The 19,835-nt window shown below is 53.6% G+C and overlaps 1 protein-coding gene across 1 annotated transcript; it reads right to left on the reverse strand.

The window, feature by feature from the left end:
* Window positions 1–7,523: 7,523 nt before the first annotated feature.
* Window positions 7,524–14,223, reverse strand: FOXF2 (forkhead box F2). The gene is made up of 2 exons (XM_069808980.1): window positions 12,398–14,223; window positions 7,524–8,454 (listed from the first exon to the last, which is right to left on the reverse strand). Exons 1-2 carry the CDS (start codon window positions 13,413–13,415, stop codon window positions 8,288–8,290), a joined length of 1,185 nt encoding a protein of 394 aa, XP_069665081.1. The 5' UTR covers window positions 13,416–14,223; the 3' UTR covers window positions 7,524–8,287.
* Between the last annotated feature and the right edge of the window lie 5,612 nt (window positions 14,224–19,835).

Raw genomic sequence — 19,835 nt, forward strand, 5'->3', positions numbered from 1 at the left:
ACCCTGGGGGTACTTAGATCCAGAACCAACTATGGACAAGTGGAAACCGCTCAGATGTCCTATGCCCTTCTGTAGTGCTCTTAGAGCCATCCCTGGGGAGGCACCCAGCCACCAGGTGATGGACAGTGGTGGCTGAAAAGGAAGACAGGGCACTCCTGGGATGGACAAATGTCAGCTACTTACTGCAGATGCTTTTCTACTCAATGAGAGCATGGCCTTTTGATCACATTTCCCTCTAAGGCTGAAGGATGGGGCCAAGAAGGAGCTAATCAAATACAGTACTGGCTGGTGGAAGAACTTGCCCATTTTGCTGGGCTAAATACCAGGTTTGTCCTTTTGGTCTTCCCTATGCCTCCTGTGGGCCTGATCTGCTGAATTACTATGAGTCTACCCTCATCTAATTTGGCCATCGTCTCTTTTGACCTCTTCCTTCAGCAACTGAGTTGGAAAGTTCCTGGTACTTCCTTTAGGGAGAGGGAACTTAGGAGGAGAGAATCAACACGCTACAGTAAAAAAGAAAGTTTCAGGAATCCTAGTTCTTCTCTTTGGAGTTGGGAAATGAGCACATGTAGCTGTCTTTTCTTTTACCGAGGGATGCCTTTAAACTCTGGTCCTATAGTAGGGCTGCAGAGCGAGCAATTCATCTGTAACAATAAGGAGGAAATCAGTGGGAAAATGTAGAGGAAATGTCAAGGGCTTGCAGAGATCTGCATATCTGGTGTTATAATATTAGAACAGAAACAGCAATGTATGAATCATTCATGGCCATTCCTTGCCCTCTTGGTTTTGGTAACAAAGGACATTGTCTGAAGTAGAACAAGAGCAAGTCTTGTGTCCTGGGATTGAAAGGAAACTCACTTGACAGAGGGAGAAATCTTCTGGGGTAATCAACAGGCATGGAAAGGTGAGAGGGGACAGCAAAAGAAGGTTGAAAATATCAGAGGTCTATGGCTAAAGCATGCTGAAGGAATACCACTCTGCACTCTGTTTGGCCAGATGACACTCTTGCTGCTGTCATCACCTTCCTGGATATTCACTGCCGTTACTGTCACAAACACACTGACATCAGGCATCACTGCTCCAGCTGAGCTCCACCTTTGTCCGCTTTGTGCCATTGCTGAGGGCAAGCACGGAGCTGTGGTCCTTTCCTCGTTTGGGTGAAAGATCAGGCTTGGCTGGCTGGAGGCTGCAGTAACATGCCGCGTGCCAGCTGCAATTCCCGTGGTGTCTGCAGGGGCTGGGCATTTGCCATCTTCAGGGGACCCTGCAATTGGGAGCAGGCAGAGACAAAGTAGTCTCCTGAAATCCAGGCTGTTGCTTGATTTTCATAGAAGAAACAATGTTTTTAGAAAGAAAAGATATTTGAAAAACTACCAGCTCTGAACATCTCTCCATACTGCTGGGAGCTTGAGCAAGGCTGGGCTGCTTCAGACATGCCTGTGTCTCAGATAGGTTTCCCTAAACAGTTCCTACTGCTTTCTTGACCGAGCCTCTGAGCCTGCTGAGTAACTTGGCTGAGTCTTGGGCCCTGGTTCTGCTTGTTCAGACTACTTTGGACACTTTCAATGGGGAGTCAAGCCAGAATCCTCCTACCCCCAGCTCCTCTGCTGTCCTGGGACAAGCCTCTGTTTGTTTACTGGACGTCGCTTGTCTTGAGCTATTGTTTTTTTCCTGCCCGCTTCTCCTTGCTGCCTCGCACTAAGCAAAACCAATATACTGATGTATTCAAGTGTCCATTTCCCAGATCAGCATGGGAGTATTTGTGAATCATTGCAGGGCAGCTCTGTTTCTGCCTCAGAAGGGAAAAAGGAGTGCACCGCAGTGAGGGCAACTTCTCGTGTGAAAGCAGGATTTAGTGCATGCTATGAGGAGCGGAACTTGATGCCTGTTTTTAAGGGACCTAATTCCGCTTTTCATAGTTACATAGTGGAGCTTCCCATGATGGCTGCAGAAGTTACTCCTGTTCTTGCACCTCTTTTATCAATGATTACCCCGACTTGACAACGTTCACATCGCTCTCCAGTATCTACACCTTCTCTATTATGACTCTGCCTGTTAAGTCACCTGGGATCAAAGAACACTTCCTCCAGCACTTTTCTGGTGCTCCTTGTCCTCTATAGTGAACAACTCTGCTCTCCCTTCATTAATAGCCAAGCAACCATCTAGCCTTACCAGCACTAAGAGATCATCTGCCAAAGGAGACGTGGCAGAGGCTGGAAACATTTCGTGTTTCGGCAATTTTGATGTTGAAAGCATTTTATTCCTTTTTTAAATGAGTGAATCATGCTGCTGACTCTAATCTTCACTGCATCTTCCCCCTCCCATTTGTTCATATTCTCTCCACCACAAAGGATGACAGGCAGTGTCCTGTAACCAAATAGCTGTCTCCAAGACACCAGCAAATGTTCTGCAGGCCACCAGTGGTCAACAAATCCCTGGCAGGGAAACCTCCAGATGAAAAAAAAACCATGAACACAAGAAGGTCCAAGGCCTGATTTTAAAGCCTTGGTTCCACAAGTAAAATTGTCCAGGAGCTTCCAGTATGATCATGCTTTAGATCCAGTTTCTAACATTCAGCTATCTCACAGCGAAAAGCTACAGCCCTTCATCATAAGGATCGCCTAGTCACAGACACCGCCCTGTTTAGTTTCAATCAGCTTTGGGGAGTTGATACCACTTTAAAGTTGGTCATATTGGCGTAGCTTGCAGCTGTACATGTATATACGAGGGATTACAGTGATGGAGTGTCCATAAACACCAGCTATGCAGTTTGAAGTAAATCACACCTTTCATCATATCAAAAACTGTTGTGCATGAGACCCGGTCTCAGAGTAATTTTAAACTAGTTTGATACAAAAATAAAACAGAGAGATTTTTCATCACATAAGATGTGTTTGGTATATGTTAATCAGCACAGGTATAAACCAATCCAAAGAGGATCTCTGAAAATGAGATAAGATTGTGTACGTAAAGGATTTCAGTAGCTCAGCTAAATCAGTTATAAAACTTCTAATTTAAACTAATGCTACCTATATTTGGACAGTGAGAATTAATGGACTGCAACTCGACTGCAAGGAAAATGTTACCAGTGGGGACCTAGTCCAAGAAATCTGTCCTTTATCAGTTCCTCAAAAGCAGCTCAGTCTCTTTGAATTACCCTGAAAACAACAAATTACCCGTGAGACCAATGGTTCTTTGCACAACGCCACAAATTCATTTTGCAATGCTTAAAATAACCAATGTAATGCAGTTAACATTTCTCCATAATCTTCAAAATAAATCTAAATCCACTGTTAAAATACTTCTAATTCCAGCTGCAGTTTGGTAGTGGTGTCCCAACAAGTTTTAAAACCTCCTCCTCCTCCCGGCGTATTTCGTTTTAGAAATGACCAATGGAGAAGCCAATAGACTTCTATAAATCACTGTTGGATGAAAACAAGCATAAAAAGGAGGCTTGAAGTTGTTTAATATTACAGATGGTTTGGAGCTCTATTCAGTAGTTGGCAAGTCACACGAAGCTTCTCTGAATTCTTTATAATCTAGACACAAAGATCATTGAACTCTGAGAGAACCTCTGGGCTTTTATTCAAAAATATGTTGGCTTCTATTTACCTCTTTCTTCATTTGTATCTATCAAATGGCTCAATATATAAATAAAGCCCGGGTGTTCTTATTAGCTAAGGCAGTATTTCATGCAGATTAATGCCAGCAGGTTTTGTAAAATACATCTCTATTCAAAGCTGGAGTATGTTTTGAATTAATTCTCATCCTGTATATGAATCAGGTATATTCTACTTCAGTTCTTACACAGGGCTCAGCTGCAGCATATAGGAGGAACCTGTAGTGTTTAATTCTAGTCCCATCATCCTCCTTCAGCAAAGCACTTTTAACCCTAAGCGGCTGCATAAGCCCATTGACTTTAACGGGAGTACTCACGTGCTCAGGTATATTAAAACTGTAATTGAAAGCAGCACCTTGCTTTCTCAGGGCCTAAGTGACATACCTAGCATTTTATTGAACAGGCTTATTTAAATATTACCTCATGCATATGCTATGAGCAAATCTTTCAAGTTCAATAAAATCAGGCTTATTGTTATTCAGCTTAAAAAATAAAACAACTTTACTTTTCTTTGCCTCCAAAGCAGGCTAAAACTCTCACACTGAACTGAAAATATTGTGTTGGCTAGAAGTACTTTGCCAGCTGAGCCAAAACACAGCAAGATATTAATCTAATGTTGGTCTTAATAGAATAATGGGCAAGGGGATTTAATGGCATTAACAAACTGACTGTTTTAAAGAATGCTCTGGTCAACTACCAGAAATTCAACATCCCGCATAAGATGTCTCTGCATTTGGCTGATTTTGCCAATGTTAAATTGATTATTCAAATGATCCCAGCTTTGGAGTGGTTGAGTGGTTTTTTAATGTGTAGTCTTTTTATGTGTAACATAAACACCCTCACAAGCAAAATCCCTCCACTGAGGCGGTAAGACTGTGATGAAACCAGAGAATGGAGAAAATATATATATAAGATTATAGCGGATCACACGCAAACCGCTTGAGGCACGCCAGCGTGATTTCATTCCCATCCTGCAGAAACTCTGCCTAGTGTGCTCTAATAATGGAAATGTTTGGATTAGTCTACGTTCAATCCATTTGCCTCAGCACCTCACCAAATGTGAGCTACGCCATCAGTCCAGATGACTAACTGTTTGTAATTTAATTGTAGCTTTCTTGTAGCTGTGGCGGTCTGAGGTCATTAGCCAGGCGAAGTTTGTGGGAGACGCATTACTAATGCATTAGACCAACTGATCTGATTGGAAAAACCAGTGCAGCTCTTTGGATACACAAGCTCTTCATCGCGATAGACTAGAAGCGTACCTAGAAGCTGTCTGCTCTCATCCTCCTTCGTGCTCTCCTATAAGGACAGAACGGTTGTACGAACTGAAGCCCTCGGCTGAAAGTCAGCCATGACCGTATTTTTAGACTCAGTGAAGGTGTGTGACTGTTGTTGGGTGCTACTTGGACTATAGCACTGCTAAAGAAAAAAAAAAGAAGGTATCACTTAGGCATCTTGCAATCCACACATAGAGGACAAAGCATTCAGGGACACGTTAGCAGGCAAGGAATGAAAAGATGAGAAAGGATGAAGAGGAAGAGAATAGACTATTGTCATAGAAAAGAGCAATAACTAAGAAAGCCGCAGAGACACAGACCTTCCTGTGTTTTATACCAACTGATGCTTATTTTAGCACAGCAGCTACAGGTTTCCCTACAGGGTGACTAACAAATACACACTCAACTTCACGTATGCCCTCCTGGGCCTTTTCACAACGCTCAGACTAAATACACACATCTAGATTTCTGGTTTTGTTTTAACACTAGAAATTTCAGCTTTCTCTGATGCTGTAGGGCTCCGGGAGCCTCAGAGATGAGTACTGCATCGCTACCACTGTGATTGGTAGTCTCAGTGTCCTGGATCTCTAACAGATAATTTCTTTTTCCAAATGTAAAAAGATGCAAAGAATTTTTAACCGTATGGCTAAAACATAAATACCTTGTCCTCGCAGTGGCGTAGCTCTTGGTCTTGACTCCCACTGTCTCTGTGGCCACTGGAGTTCTTCAGACTAAACAAGAGCTGAATTCCTAGGGTAGAAGGTACTGTAATAAAATCAAATATCAAAACAAAATCACATCAAATTAACTTAACAATCTGGCCACTTTTTTCCTCCCTGTCATTTGCTGGTCACCCTTAAATTCAGAAGTAAGAGGCTGGGTTCATTTTACTGACAGCACCCAGAAACATACCGATGTCTGAAGAGTACCGCTTCTGAAACGTCCTTTGTTTGGGAAGCTTTCATGGGGAAAAAGGAACCTTAGTCTGTTAAACGAGAATAGTCTTAAATCATTACGGGAGGACACAGAAGCCCAAACCTGAAGGATGCCCGAGCAAACCCTCCCCCTTTCTTAGGAGAACAGCCGGCGTGACCACCGCTCCCATTTTCGGGGCTAGAATGGCGTTCAGGAGGTGGAGGGCGGGGGGGGAGCGTAATGCCAAAATCGAGTGAAGCTGCGGAGCTGGGAGGCTGCCAGCAGCAGCACCGGCGGCCGGGGAGCGGGGCGGGTTGCGGGCCGCCCTGCCGGGCCGGGGCCGCTGGAGGGCACTGGAGCCCCGCGCCCGGGGAGCCGAAAGGCGGGTTTGGGGCTTTTTTTTTTTTTTTTTTTTTGCCTTCTTTTTTTTTTTTTCTCTCTTTGAGGTCCTGTCATTCCTGTGTAAACAAGTTACGTTCAAGTGTTTAGGATATAAATTACGACCATGCAGGCTTGCCTCGGAAAGAATGTAAACACAGCACTGTGGTCGGAGCAAACTCTGAAACTGACTTTATAATTTATCACAGGCCCTGAGAAGCTCAGGGAAGAAAAGGGCACGTTTGAGCATAAATATGTATTTAAAAAGATGGAGAGTTATCTCTATATATAATTACATAGATATAATTTTGTAGGTATACCTCTATGTATGCATTTATATATTTATATGTATATGTATGTACACACATAGAGTTTGCTGCAACTCTGGCGCTTTTCAGCGTTTGGGCGGGGGGAGCCAGGGCGGTGTGGCGGGGCGCATTGGGGTACGAGGCCGCCTCTGTCCCCTCCGTGGGACGGGACAGGCTGCGCGGGTGGGAGGGGGCCGCGCAGGGCTGCCCCCGGGCCGGGGCCGGGGCCTTGGTCACCCCCGGGCCGGGCCGGGCCGGACCGGGTGAGTTGGGCGGGCATCCCCCGGCCGGGGGGGGCCGTGGGGGCGGCTGCGGGATGCGACCCTCGGCCGCTCACGGCGGCATCTTGGGGACAGGGCTTGTTTTGCTCGGGGTACTTTGGGGGCCCTTTTTTTGTTTTCTTTTGCTTCTTTTTTTTTTTTCTTTTTTTTTCTCCCCTCCCGCCCCGTTCACCGGCCACGCCAGTCTCGGGGCGTCCCCCCAGACACTTACCAAGCCACGGTTCTACCGCGGATCCCTCTCGCCGCCCACCCGCGACATGCCCTCGCGGGTGCAAGCCCGCGTTGCCCAGGGGGCTGCTGCCCCCGCACCTGGCAAAGCGCCGTCGGGGCACAGAGCGACTCGGACGGGGCTGCGTGGGCAGGCGGGACGGGGCCACGGGGCCACCTGGACACAGCCCTAAACAGCGGGGAGGGCCTTTCGGGCCCGGGGGAGCCCTCGAAGAGAGGAGCAGGCAGTCCGGACCCTGCTGCTTTTCTGTCCGCTGCCCCCGTTATTCCAAAGGCTACCCAGCGGCGGGGGAAGGCAGGGTGGGAAGTGGGTGCAGACCAGAGACCACGGCAGTGGCCCCCTCGGGGCAAGCGCTCGCTCCCCTCCTCTGCCTCCAGAGGCTGGAGGACTTGGGGTTGCGGCTTTAACAATCTCGGATGTTGGGGTGGAAGGGTTTTCCCCGAAGGAGCCGAGGGGAAATAAGTGCCTGTCCAGTGCATAGTCGTTTATATACATTTTATTGGAAAAAAAAATTTGTACATCAAAATATTTTGGCAAACTGTAAAAAGTATACATAAGTGCAAATATATTCTCCTTTTAAAGCAATAGTGTGTGAGTATACACGAGATTTATTTAAAATAATTTTTTAAAAAATATTGTGGTAGAAAACAACTTTTGTAAAAATAAAAAACAAAACGTTGTATTGCTGCAATACTGGAAAAAATGGAACTTTTCTTAAAGTCTATACACGAAAGGGCTAAACAACACTGTTTTAATAATATTGATCGGTCGGTGCTGAAGTCCATACAAAGTGTCCTTGGTGGGGCTCGGGGAGAGAAAAAAATACAGAAGTAAATTTCCCACTAACGCAGCAACGGAAGGGGGAGTCCTCGCAGGTGCTGAGCTGGGAGATTTATTTTTCCTATTCAAAGACACTTTCTCGTATAAAAATATATCGAATTGTTCCCTTTCCCAAAGCTCGATTCTTTAGGAGATCACAGAAAGGCGGTTTATGATTAAGGTGGTCAGACTTGACATAAGGACACTTACGTCCCACCTAACCCAACACATCACACAAGGCATTTTTGCTTTTAGGAAGAGCTTTGGAGCGTTACATCGGCTGGATGTGTCCTTCAAGGTGTGGAGGGGGACCGAAAACACTGCTTCCTTAGGTAATTTTGCTAAGTGACTCGTGTACTATCAATGCTATCAGAGTGCACATTATATTTAATCTGCGTGGGTCCGTCTATACCTCGGCTCTGTCCAATGCCACCTGATTGTCTCTGTTGGAGGGGCTGCCTTCACATCACGCAGGGCTTGATGTCTTGACAGACGCTTTGATGGTGGTGATGGTGGTAGTAAGATCCACTAGCGGAAGGGTGAAACGAAGAAATGCCATTAAAATTGAGGACAAAATCTTTCCTGTCACACACCGGGGAGGGGTGATGCTGGTAGCGAGGCAATCCCACTGCAAGAGAAGAAGATAACAAGAGCTGCTCAGAAGTCGGGTAGCTCTGCTCGGGCAGAGCAGCCCTTTCTCCCTCGCCCGCAGGGAGGTCAGGCTGCCTACACCAGGGCTCACACACCGCTTCGTTTCCCCCGGCCTCGGCACCCCCCCCCCCCGCAAGGTTTGGGAGCTCCTCCCTGGTTTTCCTGGCAGCGGACCGGGCGCCCCCCCCTCCCGGGCAAAGCCTGTCCCGCTTGCGGGGCAGAAAGAGCGGCGAGTCCCATCGCCCTGAGCGAGGAGGGAACGTGGATTCCCCGGAGTCCCCCATGGCCCGCGGGTGGGCTCGGGGCTGCACCCCTGCTCCTAGGAGCCCCCGTGCCCCCCCGGCGGGGGGGTTCTAAGCTGCACAACCGGGCGGCACACAGGCTGAGGGCAGAAAGGCGTGCGGAGGCGGATGCCCACGGACACATGCGTGGCCGCATCCCGGGTGCAGGCGTGTCTCAGAGCATGCCTCCCGTGGGGGGGTACACACGCTCTGCTGACCGCCTGCCCCTCCGCCTGCCTATTTATCAGCGTGTAGGGTGAGGTCAGCCTCTGCGTGGGGTGTAGGTGAGGGATTGTGGGTGTGAGCGAAGAGACGATGCCACTTGCGTGGTTTTCTGGATGCGCTGCAGGCATTTGAACCCGATTCCCGTCTTTGCTCCCTCTTCCCCCTCCCTATCCCGTTCCTGGGAGGTTTTTGCTTTTGACTTGAATGGCTGCAGGTTGAATTCCAGCCACGATCCGTTTGCGTGTTGATACTGTATTTATTTGCGTGTGTGTGTGTGTGCACACGAGCGTGCATGCCCAGTGGCGTGTGTGCTTTCATAAACGTAAGACACAGACCCAAGACACCCTACGGTTCATCGTCAACAACAAGCGAAGTATATCCGTGGCACCGACATGCGAATGACCTTGCAAGTTCCCATTTTCATTTCCCTCAGCCTAAGGCAGCCTTTCGGGGGACAAAATCCCAGGGCCGCGTGGGAGATTCCCCCTCCCCGTCCCCAGCCCGCGCCGTAGGGCCGTGCTGGGATCTTTAGTCTGGCAGGGTTCCTACTGGATCCGGCGGGGAGGGGAGCATTGCCTGAGCAAGGCCCGCAGGGTAGAGCCAGAGAGGGATTTGTTTTGGCGTGCGGATGTCAAACTCGGCTTGTGGGATCCTGTCAAACCTGACTGAGGGTCAAGGAAAAAAAAAAAAAAAAAAGACAGAGGGGGGAGGGGAGGAAGGCGGCAAAAGAAAGAGGAGAGATGGACAGGGGGAAAAAAAAAAAAAAAAGAAAAAGGAGGGAGCCGTCCCCGGTTTTCCCCAGGATGGCGGAGCGGAGCCCTTTGGCGGCGGCGGCCGGCGGGGCGGCGCGCACAGCCCGTCTCCTCCGGCACTGTCCCCTCCTTCACCCCGCAGAGCTCACTTTATAAAAGTGATTATTTCGCTGGATTTCCTCGGCTTTCTAATAACCCTGCTGGTATGCTCACCATAAACCGGGCCACTTTATTACAATCCTGATTCAATCATTTAGCAGGATTTAATAGTGTGCGAAAAAAATCCCCCCCCACACACGCCCCCCAGCTTCAAAATCCTTTTAGCAGAACCGAGCCTCCTGTTTCCAATTTTTTCCTCTCTTATTCTTGGGTCTGATGCAAATTCAAGGCTTTAAGTCCGCCCTGTCGCTGTCATGAGTAGAGGATTATTGACCGATCAACAGCGGTTGCCACAGAATTTGCTTTGCATTTAACTAAGAGAAAGGGAAAGGCGAAATTCACTTGCTATTTCTTTTTTGGGGGGAGAGGAGGAGAAAGATTATTGCTGGTAATAATTACGAATGAAGGAGCTCGGATGGTTTTTCCCCATCTCCTTCCAATCTACTAAAACGTTTGCGCTGCAGAGATTTTACGTAGCACACACGAACGAGGATTGGATCCACGCAAAAAAATAAAGGGTTGTTTTTTTTTTTTTTAGTTAATCAAGGAATGGGGATGGTTTCCACTAAAGTCGTGGGCCCAGATCCTGAAGCTGTAGAAAATAAGCGGAGAAACGCCGTTTTGCAAAGTGGTGGCATTAAATCTGAGCTGCTGGAAACGGACGCTCGTCGTCGGCATTAAGAAAGCGTCCATCGGTCCGTCTGCACGTATATCGGTCCTTGAACAGAAACAATTCGGATTTAAAACGTCCCAGCCTCGGGAACCATAGTGGGGGCTTCGGAGGGACCAGAACCCTTGTTCCCTCTCCCTCTGCTTTTTGTTTTGAAGAGCTGTTCTTGGGCTGCTTCGAAATGAAAATTTCTCTTCCAGGAATCGCCTTTCCCACCTCGGGGGTCTGGCAGGAGGAGGGGGCGGCTGCATCCCAGCCCCGCTCCCCGCGCCAGTCCCTCTCCCGCGCCACGCGTGGCCCCGTGGGCCCTGAGCGGCGGCCCGCGGGGCCGCAAGGAGTCAAACAAACGGAGAAAAAAAAAAGTCAAGAAGGAAGGAAAACAAAAGAAAAAAAATTTTAAAAAATCCAGCTAAGAACAACAAGCCAAAGCAGAAATCCCTATCGGTAAAGGTACGTATTTCGGTAGGGGATGCCCGTGTGAACCCGCCGGCCTCTCGCCCCGGCCCTCAAAACCACGTGGAAGGTCGACTCGAATCTCCGAAAAGTGGGTTTCAACCTCAGCAGCAGAGCCCCGAGGGCACGGAGGAGCCTGTCTGGGGACGCCCCGCGTCCCCGCACCCCTCTGCGCCGAACCGCCGGTAAGGCGGCGACCCGCTCCGCAGCCGCCTCTCCCCAGGAGCCACACCACGGGCTGTTTAGAGGTTTGAGTTGTTTTGTTGTTTTTGTTTTTTTTAAGGGAGGAAAACTTGCAACCGCTCGCTCTCCCCTGACACCCCACGTCCCTTCTGCGGGGATGGCCAAGCGGCTTCCCCGGCGGCCGGGCTCCCAGCTCGCCCTCCCCGCGGCGGCGGCAGGCTCTGGGGAGGCCGGGGCAGGCTACGGGGCTCGCCGAAGGACAGGAGAGTGATTGACAGGCGCCCAAGGAGGGGGCGGAGGGGGACCCAGAGCTGAGGGTCGCCTGTATTTGTTACTTGTTGAAATTCCCATAAAATTGAACAAGACCCCGCTCTCATAGGGGTTAAGTCAGGCTAAAATCCTCTTCGGTGTGGTCCAGCCCAGACTGTCTTTGTTTGCTTAACCTCCGGGACCCACGTTTAAAAGGGCTATTTGGAAAATTTCCCCGTAAGAGCCCAACATCTTTTACCCATTTTTGTGCTCGGATTTTTCTGAGCAGACATTGTCTGTAATCACCGGCCGGGGGGGGTGGGAGGGCGGGAGACAGAGACCAGAAAACTCTTTCCCTCCGGTTGCAGAAATACACGGGATCCGCTTTAATCTCTCGCGCATTTTTCAAGATAAGCTGTTGGGGATTTTTTTTTTTTTTTTCCCGAAGGGCTTGGGGAATACTATTTAATGCCTTTTTTTGATTACTCCCGCGACGCGTCTCGGCGGACCGCGGTTTACCGAGGCGGCGGCGATGCCTGCCGGCGCTCCCCGCGAAGTGAAGCCGCAGCCCGGGGCGGCGGGGCTCGCCCCGCTCCCGCCGCCGAGCACACGTCGCCGGCACCGGGAGGGGGGAACGTGCGAGCCAGGACGGAGCCGGGACGGAGCCGGGCTTTCCTCGGAGGGCTCCTTCTTGGCGCTGGGCAAGAAGGAGGGATGCTCGCAGGCGTAGCCACAGCCTCCCCCCCCAAGACAGCCCCCCGCCCCGAACAGAGCAGCTCCAACCCACGCGTATTTTCCTCCCTCTCGCAGACAATGCCCCTCTTTTCTCCTACGCCGTGGAGGTCGGGGTGTCCCCGCGCGAAACCCTCGTCGCCGGTGAAAGCCCCGCCGGCGCCGCGCTCCCCGCCGACCCCCCCGCCCCCGCTCCCCGCCCGGGTCCCTCCCTACCTGAGAGGTCGTCGCGGGGGCTCTGGTGCAGGTAGCCCTGCTCCAGGGAGTAGGAGGGCACGCTGGAGTGGATGCCGGAGGAGGCGGCGTTGGCGGCGGGGAGGCCCTGCTGCTTTATGTAGGGCGAGGCCCCCGAGGCTGTCCAGTGAGCAGAAGGGCTCGTGTAGGGCGAGTGGCACTCGATGGCGCTCGCCATGGCCGGCGAGGAGGGCACGGGGCTGCTGCTGCTGTCGGGGCCGTAGTCCCCGTTGGCAGTCACCGGGCAGCTGGCCATGTAGGTCGAGCCGGGGTTGGGCGACATGTGCGGGACGTGGTGGCCGCCGCTGAGTCCCTCGTAGCCGCTGGCCATGGCGTTGGGCATCATGTCGAGGTTGTAGCCGTTGGAGTGGCAGGCGAGGGAGGCGGGGGGCGCCTGGAAGTCGAAGCCCTGCGGGAGGATGGAGGCGCCGAAGCCCAGCCCGTTCATCATGCGGTACATGGGCTTCAGCGCCTGGCATTTCCTCCTGAAGCCGCGGGGCCGCCGTCGGAAGGAGCCCTCCTCGAACATGAACTCGCTGGCCGGGTCGATGGTCCAGTAGTGGCCCTTGCCCGGGCGGCCCAGGCCCTTGGGCAGCTTGATGAAGCACTCGTTGAGGGAGAGGTTGTGGCGCACGGAGTTCTTCCAGCCCTGGTAGGAGCCGCGGAAGAAGGGGAAGCGGGCCTGCAGGAACTGGTAGATCTCGCTGAGGGTCAGGCGCTTGGAGGGCGAGCTCTGGATGGCCATGACGATGAGGGCGATGTAGGAGTAGGGGGGCTTCTCGGGCCGCCGTAGCCCCGAGCTGGCCTTCTTGCTCTTGGAGGACGCCGCCGCTGCCGCCGAGGAGGAGGAGGAGGAGGAGGTGGAGGTGGAGGAAGAGGAGGTGGAGGTCTCCAGGGCGGAGGAGGGCGGCCGGCTCATCTGGAGAGCTCCGGGAGCCGGGCTGCAGGAGCGGAGAGGGACGGGGGGCTCCAGCCGCTGCTGGCCGCTCTCGGTGGTCATCTGGCGGAGGGAGGGGAATGGGGCAGGGTGGGGTGAGGCTGGGAGGGAAGGGGGGGAGCCGGGCGGGGTGGGTACCGGGGCGGGGGGTGCCCCGCAGGGGGAGAGAGCGGGGGCGGGGGGGGGCGGTGGGAGCTGCTGTCCTCCGGGTACCTCCTCAGCGCGGCGGGCGGCGGCGGGGCGGCGGCAGCGCCCTGCGCATCCCTCCCCGCGGTTCCTTGCGCAATGGCTCCTCTGCTTTCCGCCGGAGCCAGGCACTGGGCGGGATGGACCGGCCCGGCCCCGGCCCCGGCCCCGGCCCCGGCCCCCGCCCTCCCCGCGCCGCCCGCGGAGGCTCCGCTCAGCGCCGCTCCGCTTCCTCCTCTGCCCCCCACCTGGGGACCGGCCCGCTGCCTAATCCGGCAAGGGGAGGAAGCGCAAGAGCCCCCCCCCTCCCCTCCAATCTCTTCCTCACTGTTATTCTTTCATATACACTTTTTTCTCGCGTAAAAGGCACAGCGCGACCGCCTACCGGTTCCTCCAATATTGCCCTTTTTTTTTTTTCTTTCCCCCGCAGACCCCCCTGAATCCGGTCGAGGACTCAGCAGAGATAGAGAGAGGGGGAGCGAGGGGGGGGGAGCGAGAGACCACCCCCTTTCCAGCTGGCCTCTGTCCACCCGTCATCTGGGCAGGAGGCTCGGCTGCCGCTGCCGCTGCGGCACCATCCCCGGCTCGCTCCCGCTGCCGGCCCCGCAGCGTGCGACGACCCCGTTTACCGCCTCCCCGGGGCTCCCCCGGCCCCGCAGGCACCGGCCCGGCCCGCTGCTCCCCGGTACGGCCCCGGGGCGAGGGGAGCGGCTGCCAGCCCGACGCAGCACTGATGCCGCCGGGTGCGGGCGTGGGTGCGTGGGAGGGGGTGGCCCACCCTGCGGAGACTCCAGCCTGCTAGACCTCCGGTTTTTAAGACTCCTCGCTACCCCTTGCCACTCCCCTATCAAATGCGGTTCATTTTATAGGGCGACAGGGGTCGAGGCCGAGGACCGGGGATGCGCCCTCCCTCCACCCCCCGGGGACGTCCCCTCGGGGCAGCGGGTGGGTCACGCGTGCTGCCAAACGCCGTTCGCCGGAGGAAACGGGGCGCCGGGGCGGGCAGGGAGGAGAGGGGCAGGCGGAGGCACAGGCCTTCTCCCAGATGATGGAGGAGGCTCCGGGATCAAACTGGAGACGGAAGGAGGACGAGAGGCCAAGCAGGCAGGGATGCTGGACCAAAGGCACGGCGGTGGGAAGGACGCGGGCAGAGCGGGACGCCGTGTCAGCGTGCCTGCAGCGCGCTGTGTGTGTGTGTCTGTGTGTCCGTCTGTCTCCAGCGCAGCTCCGTGCTGAGAGCTCGCTGGTGGGTACGGGCAGGGAGGGGGTGGGGCTGGTCCCAGACAGTGACCTGCAGTTGAGTGGAAGCAGGCTTTTTCCATCAAACTCTGCCTGGATACCACACACAGAGCCCAAGTGTCAGTTTACTGCCCTGAGCCCGGCTCCTTTTCCCTAAGCTCCACAGTAATTAGACAAAGAAAACCTAAATTAACTGAACAGGCGTCGACAGCTTCCTCCAGATCACCGCTGCTACATACATGGGAATGTGTCCGAAAATGGCTTGATTGTATCTGAGGATCAGCTAAGAAAAACACTACCAAGCCCGGCAATGTTTACGACACATTTTTAATAGAAAAAATAATCTCCCGGTCGATAGACCGTGTTTACCTTTCCTGAGCCATCGATTTTATTTGTTCCCATCGTAAAAAAAATAAAAATCAATCAATCAATCAATCAATCTATCTATCTATATCTGTCTATCTATCTATCTATCTATGTTCTTTTGTTGTTGTTGTTGTTGTTGTTGCCTCCCTGGAGGGGCAGGGAGGCCAACGTGCGATTCCTGATCTCGTTGTAACGACCTACACGGAATATTTAAAAAAAAATATCCGTGTTTTTATATATAAACATCCTTCCCTGCTCTAGATCGGCGAGCAAGCGTCCTTTTTCGCCTTCCGCGGCGGGACGTCTGTCTAAATGTCACCTTTGGATGACATGTCCAAGCAATTTCTGCGATCTTCAGGAGGCTAAACGCATTAAAGGCAGGGGGGGAAGGGGAGGGAGAGAACGTTGCCTGAAAATCACTCTAACCTGCCCCCGTTTCAAACAGTTCGTTTTGATCCTTAATATTAGTCGAGCGGGAAGAGGCATTTACTCCCAACACAGATGTCACGATATGCGAAGGTGTCGTTGCGTTCTCCGCGGTGCGAGACAGGACGGGCAACGAAGCAAAGCCCGGCAGGGCAGCCCTGTGGCAGAGAGCCGCATGCTGCTTCTGTCGCGACTTGTCCCAGCCCTGATAGGAGAATCGGAGGTAACACATTCAGTCAGCCGCCTTCTACCTGTTAGCAATGTCCTCTTCTTCGCAGCAGACGCTTGTTTGAAACATGGCATTAAGAAGTCTCCAAGACATGGTCCTGAGACTTTAAAAGATGGTTTGAAGTGCCCATGATTAAACAGAAGTGCGCTTGCTGTTTGGTGGAGATGTTTATTTTGATTGGTGTATCCATTTCTGAGCTGATCCCAGCTTTGGAGCACAACTGGTTTGTTTTACCAGAGTATACGGAAATTAAACTTTTTGGCAGATTTGGTTACTCAGATGTTGTTCTATAATCATCGTTTTTATTCTGGGAAATCTCTTCATTATTGCGGTTTCAGTTTCATGTTCATAACACAGTCCCCTCTGCTTCGTGTGCTAAATGAAATAACTTAGACTAAACCCGTTAAGAAAATGGGAGACAAATATGAAAGATAAATGTTTACGGTTATCTTGGAGTCCTTTTTTTTTCCTCCTCTTTTCCCCCTCTTTTTGTTCTTTTTCTGTTCTTTTCCTCCCCTTCTTTAACTGCGTGCTTCAGGCTCTTTCCTCTCCTCTGAGGTCCTGCAGATGAGAAGCGTTTTTTCAATTAAACCCGAGACTGAAACTTAAACAAATCCCTCCAGTATTGTAAAAGTGCGTTTCCTTAAGCCCCGGAGGATTTTCCTCCAACTGTCAGTTTCAGGGTGCCTGGATTTAGATCTCGATCTACAGCGGCTGACAGAGATCCCTTTCCGCATGAGGGGCATGCGGGCATTTTAACGAGCTGGAGGAGCCAAGCAGCCGCAGCGGCAGCGCCCGGCACCCGGCCCCGGTGGCCCCAGTGGCCCCGGTGGCCCCGGTGGCCCGGGGGCGACCGCCTGGGGGGTGGGGGGGAGGCAGGCAGCCCCGCCGCTGCGGAGGGAGCAGCAGAAAGGCCGGGATGGGAAGGGACTCGCAGCGGTCTTGCCCCCGTCCTTTGTGCTGCTCCCGGGACCTCTTGACTTCTCGGGACCTCTGGCAGTAGCCGTGCGATCCCGATGTTTGTTTGGAGAGGTTTTTCCGTTTTTTTTTCGCCCCCCGCTGTTTTTTTTTTTTTTTTTTTTTTTCCTTTGCGTACGCGATGGGCAGCAGGCGTGACTCTTTTTGTAGACGTCTCCCTGGAGGCTGCCATCAGGACCCTTCCTCCCAGCTCCCGTCGAAGAGTCGGTGTCTTTCTCCTTTCCCGAGGCAGAGGAAAAGGGGAGATGATCACGGCTTCCCAGGGGTTGGGACACGTCCCATCTCAAGGGCAGACAAGGACATTCAGCGCAAACGCAGGGGCCTACCTCTCCTTGCGGGAAAAAAACCAACCTGACCCCAAAAGCATCACCAGACACACTCCCTGCACAGAAAGGGCACCTCTCTTGTAGCATTTTGCAGAGGGTTACCTGGGGTATCGCCACATGGGTTTGGCTGGCTTCCCACCCAGATACCTTGGGAAATTTTTCAACAGCGCCTAGATGTGGGGGGAGCTAAGCCGGGGTCAGGACACCTCCATGAAGGTAGTGATCGTGAACTAGTAGGGCCGTACCTCTCCCTTTCCTCCCTGCTACACAACTCTCCCGTCCGGGGCGGCTTTGTTCAGTGCCCGAGGGCGGAGAGAAAGACCAGGCGAGAAACAAAGTTTGGGCGAGAAGCCAGCCGAGGAGCAGAACCTATTCGCCTTGAGGGAAGTGTTTTCCAGGGGGAAATCGGCCTCAGCAGGTGGGAGAAGAGGCACCACCCAACCTTCCCACGCTGGACACGCAGGACCTTGGCTCCCGGGAGCGTCCCGCAGGGAGCCGGGACTCCGCGGGCCCCAAGGGCCGGAGGACCCCGCGGAGAGGAAATGCGAGCACTGAACACCGGCAGGGCGATGACATTCCTGCCCCGGACAGGTTCTGCTTGCCCGGGCGTTTGGTTTCTTCGACAGGCTGAAAAGAGTTTCTCAGCTTTTAGACTTTCCAGGAGGGCACCTACAGCCTAAGATTTTGTCGCCATGTTGACCCCCCTCCATCCCTCCCGTCCCCTCCCGAGACCACTTCCATCCCCTGCATCCCACCCCGTCCGCATCACTGCCCGGGAGCCGTGGCAGAAAGACACCCTGCGAGCCTGAGGTGCCCACTCTCCGTCCGAGCTCACTTAAGCCCAGGGTTTAGCAAAGCCGATGGCCACCCAGCCGCGGGACTCTGCTGGGGGTGCCGAGGGTGGTCTGCCGCGACCCACCGGGCTGCCCGTCCCCTTGCGGTCCCGGGCGGGTGGGACACAGGAGGAAGGGGGTCCCCAGGTGGGGGGTAAAGCAGGGGCTCCGGCTGATGGAGGAGACCCGGCCGCCCTGCAGATACCGTGGGTGTTGCAAGAGCCCGTCGGAGCTGCGCGGACATCGCGGCGATTTAAACCTGCACGAAGACACGCTCCGCGTATAATAATAGCGTCGGTTTTGTAAGTGTCAGCCCGCGAGTACTTCCACCAAGTGTTTGTGTGGGTAGGCTTTGCTTTTCCTATGCCAGATGACAATGTTAAAGATTTTATCCCCTCCCAGCTCTGCACAGCTCCAACTGAACTTCCCGGAGCATCAAAATAAACCCCCTACAGCGGTCAGGATATAGGTCACCTCTCTAAAAGGAAACACAACCCTTCCAAAAATATAAAACATCTTTGACGTAAAAAAAAAAAAAAATACTCTTTTGTCTCCGAGCATCCTCTGTCGGTGTAAATAAAACGTGACAGGCGCGGGGTAAAACAAGAAGCGGGATGTTTCGAGCTCCGAGCGGAGGCGAGGTCCCGGTGCAGAGCGGGCGGGCGGGCGGCGGCAGCGGAGCAGGCAGCTCCGGGCAGGTGGAGGGCTCTGCCGGTAAGCAGGCAGAGCTGCCGGCCTGGGCAGACCTCCGAGGGGACGCTGCAAAAGAGATGGGAGTCGGATCCGATCTCTCCAACCCCCCTCCCGCATATCCCGGTCGGGTCTCGGTGATAAAGGCCGCGCAAGAGCCAGCAGCGACAGCGCAAAAAATAGGAGCGGCAGCCCTTGTCGTTGGGGTTCATCGTGTCTCTGCGAGGCTGTAGGAAAAGCCCCCCCCTAATCCTGCTCTGCATACCCAACTGACAGCCGCGAATAAGGGCAAACACGGTTTGGCCCGAGATCTGAACACACGGTACCTTTTTGACTGGCTTCTCCCCCGCCCAAGTTTACATTCCGATCAAATGAGATTTCTGACTTTACACATTGTCAATAATTTTCATACGTGCGCCGAACCTTAATTACTTTCCATACCATTTGCAGCAGACAAATAGTTTCAGTGGGGAGAGGGAGCCAGCGGTGCCCCCGGCTCTGGCGGAGGGCTGCGCTTTTCTCCCTCTACCGCGCCGCCCCCCGGGACCCCCCTCCGATCCCCCCGACACCTCCGGCCGCCGCCGCCCGCAGCCCCAAACACCCCCGGCCGGGCTGCATCCCCTTCCCGCAGAAACCCGCGTGAAAAACTCCGCGGGACGCCCCCGGCGCCAGACAGCGGGTCTCGCCGGGTGGGCAGCGAGGGGGGAGCCATCGGGGGGGGGGGGGAGGGTTGGTTGGGACGATAGGCATATCGGTAACATCGGAGGGGCTGTGGGTTTGGGTTAACTTCGGAGGAAAAAGGGCCCGGAGCGATGGGCGCAGCCACCAAAGCCGGCCCCGCCGGGCGGCCCTGCGCGCCCCTCACCCGCGTCGCGGCGGTGGCCGCGGGCCACGGAGCGGGGCTCGCCCGCAGCCCCGGCCCCGCTGCCGGGGAAGGCACTAATCAGGAGCAGGTTTCCCCTCTCTCTCCTTTCCTCCCCCCTCCCCGAGCACCCCCCTCTCCTTTCGTGAGAGGTTTTCATTAATTTTTAAGTAAAGCCCATAAAACATAACGACCCACTCAAAGGTAGAGCCGAGTTACTGAGTGCCGGATTATTACATGATTTACGAACATAGTTTGGAAAAAAGTAATAATCCAAGCTCGCACCTCGGGAGCGAGCCTGCCAAGGCCGGGCACGGCTGCTGCGGCCACGGCCCCGCCACCTCCCGC

Source organism: Haliaeetus albicilla, chromosome 21 (assembly GCF_947461875.1).
Source record: "Haliaeetus albicilla chromosome 21, bHalAlb1.1, whole genome shotgun sequence".
Classification (NCBI taxonomy): Eukaryota; Metazoa; Chordata; class Aves; order Accipitriformes; family Accipitridae; genus Haliaeetus; species Haliaeetus albicilla.